The sequence below is a fragment of the Choristoneura fumiferana genome, chromosome 29 (genome assembly GCF_025370935.1).
Source record: "Choristoneura fumiferana chromosome 29, NRCan_CFum_1, whole genome shotgun sequence".
Taxonomy (NCBI): Eukaryota; Metazoa; Arthropoda; class Insecta; order Lepidoptera; family Tortricidae; genus Choristoneura; species Choristoneura fumiferana.
In genome coordinates, this window is record NC_133500.1 from 2,458,879 (window position 1) to 2,477,976 (window position 19,098).

Consider the following 19,098-nt stretch of genomic DNA (forward strand, 5'->3'; position numbering starts at 1 on the left):
AGTTTACGACTAGAAGGGACATAATGTGTAACACGGTTTTAGGTACACTGCTCTGTTATACAGAATCACACGGACTGGTGAATTATCAAACTCCAGGTTTACTTAGGTTCCGCAGTGGACCCACTGGAGGATCATGTAACTGTGGTCCCGCTAGACTCAGGAGGGCTACTACGAAATTCGAAAATCGAAGTTCGTATCGCACCGTCCCTCTCACTCTCGTATTAAATAATAAAAGCGACAGCGGAACGGCAACATACGAAGTTCGAATTTTGCACTTCGAAGTACAGGACCAGGGTCTAAGGGATATGAAAAATTGTATCTGTGCTGGCCTTTTGGTGGCTTCTTAGTTTTAAAATACGTTTTTTTTTAAATTAAGGCGAGAAAACCATGCGTGTTCAATATTGGGGTATAGCGCTGTCCCATTCCGACATTTTATAGCACAAATGTTTTCTTGGGGTATAATGTGACACGACTTTCTGGGTCTATTTCTAGTTTTCCACAAAAACTGTTCACACTGCAAACTGCTGGCTTTTTTTCCAATTGGAAAAATCCATAGGGGAAAAAACAATAGTTGCCCAAAATACAGTATAAATGGTGAAATAAAAAGTTAACCGAACTAATTGTATGACAAATTGTAAATGCTACTTGCGTGTCGGCTCGCCTTAATGGTTTTATTTTCCACGGGGCCATTACTGTTGTAAATTATAAGTCAATTATTTTAAATAAATTTTATTGTTTGTTGTAAAAATTGTTTAATTTTTTACAAGCATTTATTTCTACCCATATTCCTGAAATACGTTTGTTTGACTAGGGAATATTAATAGTAACTTTAGTACGTAAATATTACATACTTTAGTTAAAACATTCATTCATAGATTGTGACAATAAATAGCACAAGTTAGACAAGAGCGCCACTTTCTTTACAACTCCAATTTTGACACAATTTTTTTGAATATGGCAACAATTTAATGTGAAAAAATTTAGTTTCCATTTTCTTCTCTTTATTGTCATAGTCTAATAATAAAACTCGTAGAACACATTTATAAAATAGGTCGATCGTACTGACATTCAGTATTTTTTAGGTATTCATATATACATACAAACGTAATAATTATAAATATTGCTATCTTTCATTGAGCAGCAAGTTATGCAAAAATGTGTCAATTAAATACAACTCAGATCGAATATCATTGTGTCATTGCTTATTCAAATTTAAAACTGTTTCCAGAGTGAATACGGTCATTTTTGCACCCCAACACAATCAATCAATCATTTCACAAAATCACTTCTCTACTTGCGTATCTTTACTAACATCATCGACAACTAGCCTCTGCAACTGTTTCAACTCCTCTCTTTTACTCAGCAGGTTTTCTCTGTCTATCATCTGCGTCCACTCTGGCACTGACGCCGAATAAGTCGGATTTAAAATCTTCTCTTCCATTTTCGACAAATGCTCTTCTATTTTTTTCACTTTCTTCAATAGTTTTTCTCTAGCATCACTCACGGCCACTTCAATATCTTTCCCAGCTAATTCAACGAACACCTGAGTATCTTTATCCAAAACACCACTCACAAAGTTCTTATCAGAAATCTCACCGAATATAATTTTGTCACACTTCGCTAAGTTCGTGACCAAATTTTTAAACCTCTCAATATCACCTCTTAACACTTTATTCGCCGTCTGTATATACACGATGGGTCTTAATTTGTTCGACATTCCGTAGAATCCTTTCAACTGCCTGATCAAGTATATTGTGCTCAATAGTTTGTCCACCTGCTTCTCCAAATTTGTATCTTGCCATTTCTCGAAACTATCATACTGCGGAAACTCATAGTATTTCTTATTTTCATCTTGGAAGTTGTATATTATACTGTATTCAAACTGTGGTATCTTTGGTATGAGATCATGTGTTAAATAAACCATGAAAGGGCTGAGACATCTTAAGGAGGCGTTTAAAACCGTGCTTAAAGTGTGAGCGTGGGCATATCCAGTCTTAAGATTCTCAGGTTCGGCGTCGTGCTTTGTAGCCTCGATGTAAACGTCACAGAATTCATTATACATAAAAGTTCTCAACGCTTTCGTCGCTAAATGAAAATCGAACACATCCATCGATTTATTAACAACAGCTATCATATTCGCCAATTTGCTGAGAATCCATCTGTCAAAAAAGGTCATGTCGTCTTCGTATATAATCTCCGTGTCTTCAGACCCCTTCAATTTTCCGAATAAAAGATGCGTGTATTTGACACTCTGCCATATTTTATTACAGAACAGTTTATTCGCGTGACACATGCTCACATCGAAATTAACGAAATGCGATTTGATATCTTGTGACAGTAGCGTGAAACGTAAAGCGTCGACACCGCATTCAGGAATGCCTTGACTATTAGAGAAGTTACTTTTCTGGTACTGCAAAGTCTTCTCTAATTCATTCTTGCTCAAAATACCGTCTAAATGCATGAGCTCTGTTTTCCGTTTAAGTTTGTCCAAAGATATTCCGTGGATCACGTCAACTGGATCAATAACATTCCCCTTGCTTTTGGACATTTTAGCTCCTTTATTATCACATATGACTCCATGTAGCAAGACATTGTCAAACGGAAGGGAACCGGTCAATTCTAGTCCCAGAATGACCATCCTGTGCACCCATAATCCTAAGATATCATGTCCAGTTGCTAATAGATCTAACGGATAAAACTTTCTGTAGTCATTTTCATAATTTCCTGGCCAACCCACGGAAGAGAATGGATAAATGGCAGAAGAAAACCAAGTATCCAACACATCAGTATCCCTTTCCGCGTGTATCGTATCTGGCATGGTATTAAGGTATTTCGCAGCCAATTTCTTAGCGGCTAGAAGATTGGGGGCCGCAACCCAAGCTACGTTGCTCCCTGAAACACATTTGTACCCGGGGACCCTGTGCCCCCACCACAGCTGCCTGGATACACACCAATCCCTATCATCTTTACACCAAGTAAGCCAGTTTTTTACGAACTTCTCTGGCTGTATCTTCAGTGTTCCAGTTTCAACCGCTTTTGCGGCTTTCTCATTCAATTTACTGCAACTTAGGAACCACTGTTCTTTAGGTAGATAGTCTATGATGTCGTTAGTTCTGCTGCAAAGTGGTAGGGTCATTTTGTGAGGGATTACTTTTCTTAGCAACCCCATATCGTTTAATTTCTCAACCAATCGCGTTCTACAGTCATATCGTTTGAGCTTATCGAATTCTTGTGAATTGATCATGTTTCCTTCTTCATCTATAACTTGGACCATGGCTAGTTGGTGTCGTTTGGCGACATCATAGTCTACTTTGCTGTGCGCGGGGGTAATTTTGACGGCGCCTGTACCAAAGTCCATGTCAACGAATTCATCGAAAATAATTGGCATGACTTTGTTGGTGAATGGATGAACTATCCTCTTGTCTCTCAGGTGCTTGTACCTGTGTAGAAAAGAACAGAATGTTATGAAATGGTCCCAACTTAGCATAAGATAAGCCTTACAGTCTTCCAATGTGACTAGTGTTGCCAGGTCCGATTGGATTAAAAACAGGACAGAGGGTACAAATCTGGATTCAGGGATTTAGTAAAGATCAACATGAATATTCTTTTTCTTTAATAAAATCTTTATTTATTGCTTTTTACAGCTGATTTTACTTACTAGTGATCTTATTTCAACCATACAATAATAGTTAAACTTGCTGTGTACCAGCTTTAGCGTCCCAATCAGGTGCAAATCGAAACGCGTTTCCAGACCCCTGAAAATTAGGATGTTCTGCGCAAATCGGGATGCCTGGCAACACTAGTTTTGACCCTACATTCCCTGTTCTTTTTACTCTTTCTCTGTATAGGTCTCTAATGTTCAATGTGTAAACAAAAAACTTACGTAGGATCCTCAGGATGCACAGCCACGGCTACATCGCCCAACATAGTCTCCGGCATAGTAGTCGACACAATCACCTCTCCGTCGCTCTCAAACAACTTATAAGCAAAGTTGTACATCAGTCCAAACTTCACCGGGTCAGCATACCCCGGAAGTTTAATATCCATGGGACCGTTAATCTGTACATTATCCACCTCTATATCAGATACCGTAGATTTTAAAGCATTACACCAGTTAACTAGCGCTTTTTTCCTATACATTAATCCTTTTTGGAATAATCTCATGAATGCAACATTCACAGCATTGATATGTTTTTGATCCATGGTGAATAACTCTCTGGACCAGTCCAGGGAGCAGCCGAGGGTTCGCAGCTGCTGCGTTATCGTCTTGCCATGTGTATCGCGCCACTTCCAGACTTCCTGGTTGAATTTTTCGCGGCCAAGGTCGTGACGGGAGAGGTTTCTAGTGTTCTTTAGGTACTTTTCTACAACGCTCTGGAAAAATACAGGTAATATGAGTAATTTTAAAAAACTTATTTAAATGCGACAGATAACTACGACAACGTAGGGGAGGGCTTGGCACAGCATAGCGGCCTTAGGGGGTGGCATGCAGCTAGTATCTATATACAGGGTAGAATTTTTTTAATAATAATTAAAAGCATTTGAATAAATGGGCACTGGTTCTGGTGGTGGTGGGATTTAAGGCTGTTTCCCTCCAGGGGAAATTTTCCAGGATTCTTTGTAGCCACTCTTGTCTATGTTCAACCCTGTACTACATTTATAAGTTTTCTGGCAAATGAAATAATTTATTTTATTCTATTCCAGCCACTCCAGGCATTCCAGCAATATCATCTTGCTGCTTTCAGCAGTTAAGTATTAGTAAAGTAGCAAAATAGATGTACTGTTATAGGGCCTTATCAAATTAACGATTTGCGGGAAAGTTGAAAGTGAGGCAAGCATGCTGAGATGTTGTTGCGAGCGCACAGCAAATTAGCTGCGTGTAGCGCCAAAAACAGCATATTGTAGCGAGTCTACAATATGGTGTTTTTGGTGCTACACACAGCTAATTCCCTGTGCGCTTGCAGTATTTTATGTCTACTGAACTGAAGTTGTAACCAAACTAAATTTCATCAAAACTGAACCTTGCATAAAATTTCCTCAGTTTCATCACAATTTTCAATTTATATTCATAGGAGCATATGTATTATAGTACAATTCATTTTGGTTTTAATTTAATATAAGATACATACCTGTGTAGCAATACCAGCATGGTCCGTGCCCGGTAGCCACAGCACGTTGTGGCCTCTGGCTCGTTTTCTTCGCACAATCACATCTTGAACTGTACTAGCTAAAGCATGACCTGAAAAATAAGATATTCTTATTTTTTCACTACAAATCATCCAGATTATGAAGTTTAAGGGACCATGTCCGAATTCCAGTGGTGATCTTAATCCTAACTTAACATATTAATTTAGCCTTGGTCATGCTTAGCATACAGCACCATAGTAAATAAAAAAGTTTATAATACTTTGGTTAACTAACCTAAATGCAATTTTCCTGTAACATTAGGCGGTGGCAATACCATGCTAAAGGTTGGTTTATCACTAAAGTTTTCTGCCTTAAACAAGCCTCTTCTTTCCCATTCTTCGTATACATGTCTTTCCACAAATTCTGGTTTGTATGCGGCAGCCGACAAGTTTGGTTTTGCTATAATACGAGCTGTTTTCGTAATATTTCGAGTCCATGAAATTAAATATGGTTTTACACGATTGTGATAGCGAAAGTACATTTTTTCTTATGTTATTTTCATTAAAATTAAACAAAAAATTTAAATTTGAATTTTTTGACTGTCTATTTTTATTTTTTTTGACGTTTTATGACGACAAAGTTCCGTTTTACGTTATCCACAAGTAAGCTTTGACACCTGGAGCTTGGTATTAAAAAAATCTAATGCCTTTCATTCATTGTTGTAATTTTAACGCACTCTTCGTTGAAAGGAAAATTATACGTTTCAATTCACTGAAATGATGGACCAAATCAAGGAGATTTTTAATCTTCTTCGAATTTCTAACATAAAACACAAGATTTTATTTTTGGATTATCTCAATTAATTAGTAAATAAGTAAAACAAATGAAGCAATTGAAATTTCCAACAGGTGCTCCGTTTTTGTTTTTTTACCAACTAAATCGATTTTTTTTGCTAACGGAACTTTAGTGTCTATATGACACTGACAGTGAGAGACCGAGAATCAGCTGGCAGAGGCAGATTTGTTTTGCCTTCGATTTTACCAATAAACTCCCGTCTATTATCTCCAATGCAATAAAACTGTTGTTATCTATCTAATGCTGTCCTAAGCTCAAAGTCTAGTTAAGGAAACTGACCGGCGTTCTGATAACGAAGTCGTGTAACTGAGTGACAATGGCCCTTTTGAATTACGTGAATCCATTTCGCATGTTTCGTGAACTTGTGCGTCGGCCGATTGAAGCGTTTATTCTTCAGCAATATTTGGGTTATAAAAAGAGAACAGAGAAGGGAATAAATAGTGTAAAAGAGCTAGTGTACAGGGCTGGTATTGTCACTGTGTTTGTCACTGCTATACTCTGGCTTTCGATATTTATGTATGTTGTGTTCTATTATACCTACATGCCTAACGTAACACACATGAGGCCCGTGCATTTACAATTCAAGTGAGTACAAATTAATACTAAACAGGGCTTATATGTGTTAATTTATCGCAACAGGCTAATTAACTATTAGAATTATAGATAATTTATTTCTATTTATATAGTTCATGCTCATTGAATAATATGATTAATACTTCCACTTAAGTACTATCAATCAATCACTCATTCACAAGAAAATGGTGTAAATATAGCAGTCTTCCAATGTATTTACCTATAATCATCTAATTTTATTTTTGATTCTTTATCTTTATTACCCACAATGTTCTATTTTTATTCAAATCTATTAATTGATGTAACAAATTATTAGTTGAAATTTTTCTTCTGAATTCATTGATCAGGTAAGATAAACAATAAAGTGTAATAAATTAAATTTAAAAATCACCATAAATAGGTACTCTTTTTGTTGATGCAGGTGCAGTTGAGTACATAAATAGGTATACATTGTTGCACCTTTAAAAAAGTACCTATACCTACATAATATATTTGTACTCAACTCAACAACACATAAGCAGAATTTTAGTAAGTTCTCCCCCTCCCTCTTGTCAGCAAAAAAAAGGAAAGTTCAAACCCTTCATGCTCACATAAATAATGGATATATATAAATTATTTGTGTTATTTATGTGTGCTGGAATTTATTTATTTATAAAGAATTGTAATTAAAATCTAGATGTAAATACTTATTATCAACAATATATATTTTTTTAAGCTGTTTGTTTGGTTATTGTTATATATAGTCTTCAAGACTAAAAAGCAGGTAATCATAAGAATAATAAACTATTTTTGCATACATTTTATTTTTATTTAAGCTATAATTTTTTAACTAATGTTGCTAACATAATCAATTAATCACCATCCAGGCCCACCGTCCCCCATGTCAAAACAAGCTAAGCAAGTATCCCCCACCCTTTGGGGCTTACGTAATACTTCACTGTAGCCGAAAACGGCTAGGTATAATCATTATTCGTCATCATCACAGCCAATATACATCCCACTGCTGGGCACAGGCCTCCTCTCGAAATAAGAGGGCTTGGGCCGTAGTTTCCACGCGGGCTCAGTGCGGATTAGGAACTTCACACATTCCATTGAATTGCTTTGCAGGTTTGTGCAGGTTCCTCACGATGTTTTCCTTCACCATAAAGCTTGTGATTCTCATGAATTTCAAAAAACTCAGCAGTGCTAGCCAGGGTTAAAATTATTATTATAATACTTGGATGACCTTAGTCTTATTTACCACGTACGCAGGTCCTGTGACGAGCAGATGGGCCAGTGTTCCTTCCCCTCAGCCCACGTACAGCTCACCAAGTACAGTCAGATGCTGATGTCGGCGCAGCCCTACCGCGTGCGGCTCGTGCTCGACATGCCAGAGTCGCAAGTTAACAAGGACCTAGGTATGTTAGTTTAGTGTAGGCCAGAAAAGTACCGTTCGTGGCCACTGTACCGGTTATGGCCATTTATTGTTCAAATATACTTCTGAAATAAATTTATAGTAACAAAACATTACAAACTTTATTTGTTTCAGTATAAACTTTTGAAAACTCACTATAGTACATTGTGTCTTAAGGGCGGTAAACAAGGAATTACGAACGAGAGTCTATTAGAATGAGATGTTCGTAATTCTAGTACCGCCCGTGCGACATACAATGTTTTTCATCACATTTGCGAGTAAAATTGTATATTTGTAAAAGAAAAACTAATATTTTTTCAAAAATTGCCGATACCGCTGACTACGCTCTTGGCAGCGCCAGCCTCCGCGCCACCCTACCCCAGCCTGACCATGTGCCCGACGTGCGCGCGCCGCGCTCCTGCACGCCATGCAGTATTACACTCATTGACCGACCTTGGGCTTCATGACAAGAAAATTAGTACGGGAAATGACTCATTTACCGACCACGGGTTTCATGACAAGCACATAAAGGTCGAGGGTTTTATTTGGGGGGTTGCAACCAAGGTAGCCTTCATGTTACGACACTGTTTACGAGCAAGTGTGATGAAAAAAATATTGTTTTAATACCATAACTTTTTATATATTACTTCAAATGTCAACTAGCCAAAACCGGTAGCTACTTCTACCCTATTAGTTCATTTATTCAGTAGTAGCCTTCACCCGCGACTCCATCCGCGTAGTATACGGTATTTGACAACTCCTGAATTTGCCATATCTTAATATTCAGCGACAGTGTTCAGCGAAGAGAAAACTTAAATCGGTTGAAAACAGGATTTATAATGATTTTTTGTAAAATCTATATACCTGTCTCTTTCTCTATGCAGCAAGTATGGCGGTACTGGCGTGTGACGTCACATGCCAGTATGTCTTTCTCTGTCTATCTTGAATTTCAAACCTTTATAACTTTGTTATTTGTAAAGGTAGCTTAAAAAATGTTTCTCTATTCGATAACAGGCATTGTGTAGTTTTAATTTATAAAACATATACAAAATAGTCAAATACCGTATTCGTTTACCGCGGGAAATATGCAATTTTTCGGGATAAAACTATTCTATGTTCTTCTTTGGGACTCAGACTATCTGTATACCGAATTTTATCTCAACCTTTCATAGTTTAGACGTGATGAAGGAACAAACAAACTAACTTACAAACTTTCTCATTTATTGCTTTGTATAAAATTCTGGCGCAGAAATGCCGATCCAGTGCACGCAGTGCCATAGAAATCTATACAAAGCAACAAATCCGTCCGCTCCGTACGCTCCGGACGCGCAGCTTAAGTCTTAGTACCTGGGCGACCTAGCTTTGCTCGGGCTAATACTCGATAATAAGCGTTTTCTCAGAGATAAGACCAAGCTCGATCGATTTTTCATCCCCGAAAACCCCTACATACCAAATTTCATCGAAATAGTTGTTGCCGTCTCCGAGATTCTGTATACAAGAATTAGACATTTATTCACTACACAGAAGACACATATACAGCAAATTCCAGAGATATACACTGTGTGTATGAAATGACTCAGCATTATGCTGAAGCATTAAAGCAATTGCTCGTTTAAAGGTATTAATACTTAGGAGTTTGATTTTCGAATTTCGTATCGTGCCTGCTGTCTTGAACTACGAGCTTCAAATTTCGAATATCGGAGTAGCCCCTCAGAATCCACAGATAATGTTACCAAACTCCAAATACAATTTTTGTTTTAATTCAGGATTATTTTATCTGTGATTCAGGAATGTTCATGGTGTGTGCTCAGATGCGAGCTAAAGGGGGTGTGCTGGTTTCCTCCTCCTGCAGATCAGCAATGCTGAGACATAGGTAAGATATTTATTACAGTTTTACAGAGCTGAAAAACAGGAAACGCTATAGTCACCGTTTTCCATCCTAAAGACGAAACTCCGAAAAAAGAAATGTGTAATGTACCTACTTACAAAATTCCTAAAGATACTAGTACATGTGCGACGTTCAGTTGACCTACGTTTTAAAATATCCAATGTACATACAAAACTGCTAATCCAAGAAAATTCAAACGGCAGTTCCTATTATGATTATGAACACCAATCGACAGTACCTAGAACAGAAAATAAGACTGAGAATTTCATGTGTCTAGGTCTCACAAGATTTCGTGACGTTTTCCTGACGTCAAGAAATTTTGGATGTTTTATGCAGTTTATGTTTTATGATCACGTCCTTAGTGTTACCTAATAATTTCTTGACAAAAAAGTATCTTGTCAATTTCCTGACTGGACAACTTTTTGAGAAATACTCACCGGTTTTCTCTACTGCTTACTATGTGTTGGTGTTCAATAAAGAGTTATTGTATTGCATTGTATTGTGAGTCAATATGGACCCCTCCAATGGACCGTAGTGTGTGTGTGGTGTGTACACCGCAGGTCGTGCCTGCACGAGTTGTTCCGCACGGTGGTGTTCGCGCCGTTTCTGCTGGCCGGCGTCAGCGAGGAGCGCCAACAGCTGGACGTGGAACTGTTCAGCGACTTCCAGGATGACCAGGTACCGTGTATACCAGTAACGTTTCTATGTTTAATTTATATGCCGATAGACGTCGCTGTCAGTCACTACAGACTCAGAGGGCTATGGAGAGATCTATGCTCGGGTTTCTCTGCGGGATAGAATCAGAAATGATGATCCGCAGTAGAACTAGGTTACCGACATAGCCCGAAGAATTGCGAAACTGAAGTGGCAGTGGGCGGGGCACATTGCTCGCAGGACTGATGGCCGATGGGGTCAGAAGGTTCTCGAATGGCGTCCGCGGGAGACGAGCTGTCGGTAGGCCTCCAACAAGATGGAGCGACGACCTGGTTAAGATCGCGGGATCGCGGTGGATGCGGAAAGCACACGACCGGTCTGAGTGGAGCCTTGAGGGAGGTCTATGTCCAGCATTGGACGTCTTTCGGCTGACATGATGAGATGTCGCTGTACGGAAAATTACATCCCGACTCGCGCTGGCGAGATTTTAGTTGGCTACTAAAAGTCAAAGTCAAAAGTGTTTATTTGCCAGAATACAGTACAGGAAGGTCTTACATTGTATATTTTTATTTCAGTGTATTCAGCCTACATGCAGACGTGCAATTATTTGAGAGGCGTATAATTATTTTATTACAATTACAAATTTCCTATGTCAATAGGGTAACTATGAATAGGGTGTCAATTTATTATTATTATTATTATTAATGTCCCCCCCCTCAGAATCTGCCCGTAACAGACGCGTACGTGGAGCTACAGTCGCGGCACGCGCAAGTGTACTCATGCGAGTTACAGATAGAGGCGCACTTCACGGGGCTACGATACTTCATGTACCACTGGCCGCGCATTTCCGCTGCCGTTGGTCAGTATACTATACTACTCCCTTAAGCCCGTTTCACATTTTATCTGTCGTGTTGTGTCGTGATGCTCTGTCTCTCTCTTTCACGCCACACTGCGTCACATAAAATGTGAACGCAACCATATAAAATGTATGAAACTGATACCGTTCTGATCTGCTACGACACAACACGACAGATAAATGTGAACCGGGCTTTATACTATTATCCTTATACTACTCTATCCTTTAGGTTGGCTTTCTTTCCATCAGAGATGTGCGAGGAACGTGTTTGCCGTGAACCAATAGAAAAGCTTCATTTACCTCGTCTCGCTCCGCTCAGCTGTTTCCACCGGAGATGTGCTTTACATTTTTACCCAGACGTTTTATTAGACTCCGAAATATCAAATTTCTACTTCTAAACAAGAGTGTCGCCAAAGGGTACAGGGGGCTACTTCCCCCTTCCACATGAGAACTCAAAAAAATGTTGCCTTTATTTTTTGCCACGTTGAAGTTCTCACTTGCTTCATAAGCTGTACGTACATGTTTTTCCCATTGTCTATAGGTACTTCTACTAGTTCTCCTAGACCCCATTGATCTTCGGCTGGCGACACTAGCTTAAACGTTCGTCCTATACTTACCTTGGTAACAAAAATGAATGTTTGCCTACCTAGCTTGGCAAAGTTGAAAACAGACAGACATTGGTGACAAACTTGTAACATTTCTCTCTTTGTGTCGGCGGTTAAAGCACTTACTCGGTCGACTATACGTGGTTTACTTGACTTAAACTTAAACGATGTGTTTTGTGTTACAGGTATCAGTACTAACCTATTCTTCGTGTCCCTTATATTCATATTGAGCTGGTATCACCTTCAAGATGGGTTGCCAGATTTTGTAAAGGTAAGAAGCATGGAATAAAAATATAATGGGTCCCACTGAAAAACAGCGTTGTGGCTTGCCGCAACATTATGCTGAGTGGGCCCCAATTTATACTATTCGATGTTTTCTTTTTAATTATTATTTCTTCCAAATGTGCTTTTTCTGTGTATCGAATATGTGTAAATACATGTCTCTCTCTCTCTCTCTCTCTCTCCCTCTCCCTCCCTCCCTCTACGGCTGAGATGATGATGATGTGACGAGTGGCAAAATGTATGGAACTGCCTTCCATAATCCCGGATTCAAGATTTAGGGGCTGTTTCACCCATTGATTAATTTTAACTGTCGGATAAATGTGATGCCGTCTCCGTCTATTCGAACAAAACAAACGGAGACGGCATCACATTTATCCGTCAGATCAATTTAATCAATGGATGCTGAAAGAGGGGGTTAATTTTTTAAACCTACACTGTGCAAGCGGCCTTAAGCTGCGCTCCACGCAGAGATGTGCGAGGGTGTGTTTTTCATCAACCAATAGAAATGCTTTATTACCTAGCCTCGCTCCGCTCAGCTTTTCATTAGAGCGGTGCTGCGCGAGGATAGTCAAATGAAGCGTTTCTATTGGTTCATGAAAAACACATTTTGTGTTTGTTATTTCCATAGAAAAAAACTGCATGTTTTCTGTTTCAGAGCAAATTTGGGGAAATCAAAACGGAAGACGACGACAAGAAGTTTCCAAAAAAGGTGAAACTGGAGAGATCAGGTGAACTATTGACAACTTATTTTATACTAGACTTTTCCCGCAGCTTCGCACAGTTAAATTTAAATTTCGAGACTTTATAATATCAGCAGGATTATTTTTTAACCCTTTTCCAAGCTCCGCGAATTACGAGCGTATGAACGCTACCACAAAATTAATCCTAGGTTTATATTGTTTACCTATGAGGAATTAATTTAAAAAACCGGTCAAGAGCGTGTCGGACACGCCCAAAATAGGGTTCCGTAGCCATTACGAAAAAAATAAGTAATATTTTTCTAAGGATTTCGTATTTTATACGGAATCTTCCAAGTTTAGGTATATTTTATACTTTAGGCTGCTATTTATTCTTAAACTACTAATAATTCTCAAGCAAACTTATCCGTTATAGTTTTCCTTGGAAGTTTGATATACTTACTACCATCCTGAATTAAAAAAAAAAAATATTGTACTATTTTGTCGGCATAGTTAACATATATATCCGTGCAAAATTACAGCTTTCTAGCATTGATGGTCCCTGAGCAAAGCCGCGGACGGACAGACAGACAGACATGGCGAAACTATAAGGGTTCCGTTTTTGCCATTTTGGTTCCGGAACCCTAACAACGAATAATATTTTTAACGACTCAAATGATTTTGTTTTGTATTGTAAATGAAGCAACGTCGAATATTTGTGTACATTGATACACAAATATAAATACATAATATACGAGTATGCCTGGAAAAGGGTTAAGAGATCATGGGTTGTCTTCCATCTCACCTGATTTGTCTAATTGTTTGCAGACTCATCTATGTTCTTCGATGACGAGATCCTGATAGAAGAGTTGAAACAAATTAAAGAGAAAGAAATAGAAAAACCTAAGAACACTTAGGTAAACTTGGGTTCAGACTGAGTTACGGCTAAGAGTATTTTTGTACTGCTTTTTACTAAATTATGTGAATGCGAATTATATTATTGTAAGGTAACATAGATTTAGAACATACAAGGTATCACCTCATTAATGGATCCAGAACATTTTGAGCCTAGTGCACACGTTCGTTTTTTTACTCTCGTCTTAATTATAACATAGTCCAATAAGTACGTGTCATGTTTTATGTTGGACTTTTTGCAAGGAAATCTTTCGGGAAACATTCTGAAGTAGGGTAAGTACAGTCACCTGCATAATATCTGCCACAGCGGAGCGTGCGAAAATATCTGACCCTAGAAATAGAGTCGTATTATATATTTATGCACGCGTTGTGTCAGATATTGGTGCTGGTGACTGTACGTCACCATTAACTGAGCTAGAAGCACTAATTTTGTATCATGTTTAGAGTTGTCTTGTCAATTACCTATGTCAGAACTAGAATCTAATGGTATCTTCGAAGTCTAGGAATAACATAGTGCAAAACGCTATCTGTTTAATCTTTAACCTAATAAGTGAAGCCTATTTCAATTTGTGTCGAATTTAATTGGTATAATAATATTTGATATAGGTACTATGTTCAAAAGGTTAAAATATTTTTTATTCTCGTGAGACACTGGACACTGATGTTGTGAAATCATGAATTTATTGAATAAATCGTATGTATCGGCTATGCTAAGTTTTTACTTAAAATTTAATATGTTATGTATGTACTCAAATTAATGTGTGAAAAGTGCAGTTGTTTTCTATCGTTTTTATAGTTGTTTGTTGCGGATATGTTGTGATATTAATATTATAGTTCGAAGTTATTTTTGTAGATTTTTATATTTGTTGCAATGGTACAAATAATTTAATGCAGGTGTTTGAAAATAAGTTGATGAGTTGGTCACAGTGAAAATCTTAACCAAAGGGAGTTAATAATTATTAACTGGTTATGGGTAAAGGATATTCCAATCAAAATGGGTGGTGGAAGGATTCCCCATAGCTGTGCCCATAGTAAAAAAGTATTCAAACCACAAAATAATTACAGGAGTTAAGTACCATTTTATATCGGTTATCTTTACACTAAGTTTTATTCTAGAAAATTGAATAGCTCCCGCGAGCAATAGATAAAAGTATAATCAGTCGTAGCCTAGCAACTCGTTTGATGGCGAAAGTGCATTGGGAATTTGGGAAACTAAAAATTTTGTTTATGCGAAGATACATGCAAAATTTAGTAAGTATATGTAGTACAGCTTAAAATTACCTGTGTAGTGACATCTGTCCATTCTATTTCGGCTTTAACTTGCAATCTAAAGTGTACTTATAGCGCAAATCCCAAAATATATTGCCTTTAAAATATAGGTATAGCATTTTCATGAATTTTATACTAATCTTACAAAAAAAAATTGTTTCATGTGTGTAGGTACTTTTATACAATACCGTAATTATCTTAACTATTAATTAACATTCCAAATTTATTCTAGCCTTTAAATCGTGATTACCGTATATAAGTTTAAAAGAAACTGATATGTTATGAATCAAAATATTTTTTAAAAAAGCAAGCAAAAGGTTTAATAAGTAAAGCTATTATGGAATATATTATTTCTGTTTTATTTTATTACCTTCTACTGACTGCTTAACCTCTTCATCGCCCCAGTCATCCAGTCGTGACAGCCAATGAAATACCTCAAACGCCACGGTGATATACTATACATCACCAAAATTCAACTCAAAATTAGTCCTACAATGAAATAAAAATCAAGTTGATTTGTCGCTGGTTTTTCTGTGGCGTACAGAGCACGTCACTTCTTTTGTTTTGTGGCGTACATGAGTAAATGACGTACTTAATCACAACAACTTTTGACAACTTTAGTCATCATTGGTGTTCAACCGTGTGATCGACATTAAAGTGAAACGGGAAGGAAAAAAAACAATATATCTTGCAAAAGGTTTTTATTGATTCATTTTATTTACCGATATATATAAGTTAGTCGATTGTGAGCAACTTTTATGGCAACCGTGGCTTGAAGTCATGTTTTTGGCCAAAGATTATTAAAAATTACATAATGACAGCAATTAATATTAACAATATGAATTCTGCTACATAGCTGTACTGAACCGACGTTCCATCAAATATCACTTTAGTTGCAGCTGTTTTTTTATAACCTTAACGATTAATTTAGATGCTACTTTACTTTGTGAGGATCAATGTTAAAATAAAATGTATAAACTTGATTTGCTCCACTGCGAAGTACTGCTAAGGGGCTGTTTCACCATCCATTGATTAGAGTTAATTGACGGTTAAATGTGATGCCGTCTCCGTCTATTCGAACAAAAGAAATAGAGACGGCATCACAATCTTAACCGTCAGTTAACACTAATCAATGGATGGTGAAACAGCCCCTAAGTAGTGATCTCAGTCGAAACGTCGAAACAGTTATATTAACGCTTTATTCTTTATACCCCTGGTGTTGCAGATGTTTATGGGCGGTGGTGATCTCTTACCATCAGGAGACCCACTTGCTCGTTTGCCATCCAAACCAATGAACAGTTTCAAGCTTGACCAGAAGCATAAATTTTTGTTACGACGTAAAATCAGCATACACTATTCGTTTAACTAAAATATGTCTGATAATATTATGCTCTACCATCCAAAATAATTTACCATTTAAAATATCAATAGCCTTACATTTATCCTTCGCCGAAATCGAGTCAAACTTCTTTTACTAGAATGCAATAAGAACAAGCCGAGCACCTGTCTATAAAATGGCCAACGGCCAGGACAAAAAAGAAAACGCCTTTAAAAGCGTGGTAATATTTTTTTGGCCTAATGTATACCTATTTATCACTTTCGGCCCGAGGCTCGAGTTACACCCTTAGCTATAAACTTGTGCAAAGTTAAAATAAAAAACAAACAAGTGAAATTACTTAAAATAAATCGTTAACATTTCGTCCTTTAAGTTTCCGTACGTTATACGCACTATACTATAAACAGACAGCAAGAATGTATAATCTTTTTATAGCTACGTTTAAATTTACGCATGTAAATACGAGGGCGACACTGAAAGTTTTTAGAACTGGCCACTTGTAAACAATATAATAAAAAAGTAAGTTTAAATTTTGAAAATGGAACTCTATGCCAATATTTTTGAGTATGTATTTCATTTATTTGTCATTTGTTTTACGATTTGGCGGCAAATTGAAAATTGTCTGTGTCACGTCAACATGAATTTAACGCGAGAAAATTTTCGTGCAATGATTTTTTATGACTTTCGATGTTATTAAAGTCGACAAGAAAGCTTTGATAGACTTCGATTGGCCTTTCATGATGAAGCCCCGTCTAGTGCGATCATTTACAACTGGTTTAATGAGTTTAAACGTGGTCGCACTAATCTCACCGATGATCTGCGTGAGGGACAGCCTCCTACGGCGACTGAAAATAACATTAGTGTTGTGCGGCGTATGATAGAGACTGACAAAAGAGTGACGTATCAGCAGATTCGGACAAGCTTAGGCATCGGTATGAGTCAAGTGCATAAAATCCTCCATGAACATTTAGCGGTCAGGAAGCTTTGTGCGAGGTGGATACCTCATAATTTGACCGAGGCCCAAAAACTCCGTCGGGTTGATTGGTGCCGTGAAATGATTCAAAGATTTAACGGAGATGACTCAAATGCTGTTTTCGACACTTACGGGTACGGCTTACGGGGGGAATACTTACGGGTGACGAAAGCTGGGTTTACTGTTATGATCCAGAAACCAAGAGACAGTCTGCTCAATGGGTGTTTCCTTTCGAGGAGTTGCCAACTAAAGTGAAGAGAGGTCGAAGCGTGGGAAAAAAGATGGTGTCCTCGTTCTTCGGAAGGACAGGTCACTATGCGACAATTGTTTTAGAGGATCAAAAAACAGTTACTGCAGAGTGGTACACTAACAATTGTTTGCCACTTGTATTGGAAAAAGTTCGGGAGAAACGACCTCGAAGTAGGATCCTTCTTCACCACGACAACGCCTCGTCGCACACCGCCAGGCGAACGATCGACTATATTTAGTGACTTCAGACGTGGAATTACTGGGTCACCCGCCGTATACCTAGCCCCGACCTCGCACCTTGCGATTTTTATTTATTCCCGAAAATAAAAGGAAAACTTCGAGGAAAACTTTTTATGAACACCGAGGAAGCAGTGGGTCCGTTTCAAAAGGCCATCGAAGAGACCCCTAAGGACGAGTGGGCTAAGTGCTTTTCTCAGTGGTTCCATCGGATGCAGCGGTGTATTGATGTGAATGGACACTATTTTGAAAAGATATAATAAAACTAATAACTTGCTAGTTTGCTCATTTTTTGATTTTCTAAGAACTTTCAGTTTGACCCTCGTATAAGCCCATACCATCACTAAACCTACTGATTACAGGACCATGTAAAAGGTAAAGACATTTGGTAAAATTCTCTACTACAATTGGTACATTTTGGTTTCGTTAAACCACTTCCGAAAATGTTGATCTTTTTGGGAAAAGTGGATATTGTGTCCACATTAAAATTGACTGGCAATCTATAATTATAACCTCATTATTGTTGTTCCTTATAAAATTACAGTATACAACAAGGGGAACATTTTTAGAATTGATATTATAATTTTAGCCAGGATCGCCGTATAGAAATCAATAAGCGTAGGTTGACGTTGTATTTCGAACGACTAATGGTTCAGTACCGTTGCAGGCTCTCGTTGCATCTTTTAGGGTCGTTGAAGTTGAAGAGGTTAATAATGCTCTTTACAAAACGGTTACTACACACTTTCATTTTAGGAAATGGTTTTACAAGCTTGATAAATTTCGACAATATTGGTACAATTATTAATTTTAATTACAAAGGTATAGGAAAAAGGACGTTTAGCAATTTGATATTTTGGACTCATGTAGTACATTTTAATCCTAATACACAAAGAGTTGAGTATTTTGAAACAAAATTCCAGCAAGAATTTTTTTTAATGTAATAATAGACTTATTGTTTTAGATATATCGGAAATGATTGAAATGGAACTTAAAAATATTACTAAAACAATTTTTTTTTATTCATACCGAGACTGCATTGATTTTTAAAACCAAAACTATCGTAGATACAATAAAGCTAGAAATCCATCAGAATCACATCCATCGATAATTTATAACACTCACTATATAACAACATGTCCCAATATATGCCTTACAGTTAGGTACTTGTAGATATTTTCCAAAACATTTTTAACAATATTTCTATGATAA

General features: G+C 37.5%; 2 protein-coding genes across 2 annotated transcripts; one reads left to right on the forward strand and one right to left on the reverse strand.

The window, feature by feature from the left end:
- Positions 1-713: 713 nt before the first annotated feature.
- On the reverse strand, positions 714-5,798 carry ValRS-m (Valyl-tRNA synthetase, mitochondrial). Its single transcript, XM_074109879.1, has 4 exons — positions 5,422-5,798; positions 5,130-5,239; positions 3,884-4,374; positions 714-3,440 (listed from the first exon to the last, which is right to left on the reverse strand). Exons 1-4 carry the CDS (start codon positions 5,666-5,668, stop codon positions 1,283-1,285), a joined length of 3,006 nt encoding a protein of 1,001 aa, XP_073965980.1. The 5' UTR covers positions 5,669-5,798; the 3' UTR covers positions 714-1,282.
- A 298-nt stretch (positions 5,799-6,096) lies between these two features.
- Positions 6,097-15,444, forward strand: Seipin (lipid droplet biogenesis associated protein seipin). The gene is made up of 8 exons (XM_074109881.1): positions 6,097-6,567; positions 7,807-7,952; positions 9,737-9,821; positions 10,397-10,514; positions 11,211-11,349; positions 12,137-12,222; positions 12,889-12,961; positions 13,739-15,444. The coding sequence occupies exons 1-8, from the start codon at positions 6,299-6,301 to the stop codon at positions 13,825-13,827; spliced, it is 1,005 nt and encodes a 334-aa protein (XP_073965982.1). The 5' UTR covers positions 6,097-6,298; the 3' UTR covers positions 13,828-15,444.
- Positions 15,445-19,098: the final 3,654 nt, after the last annotated feature.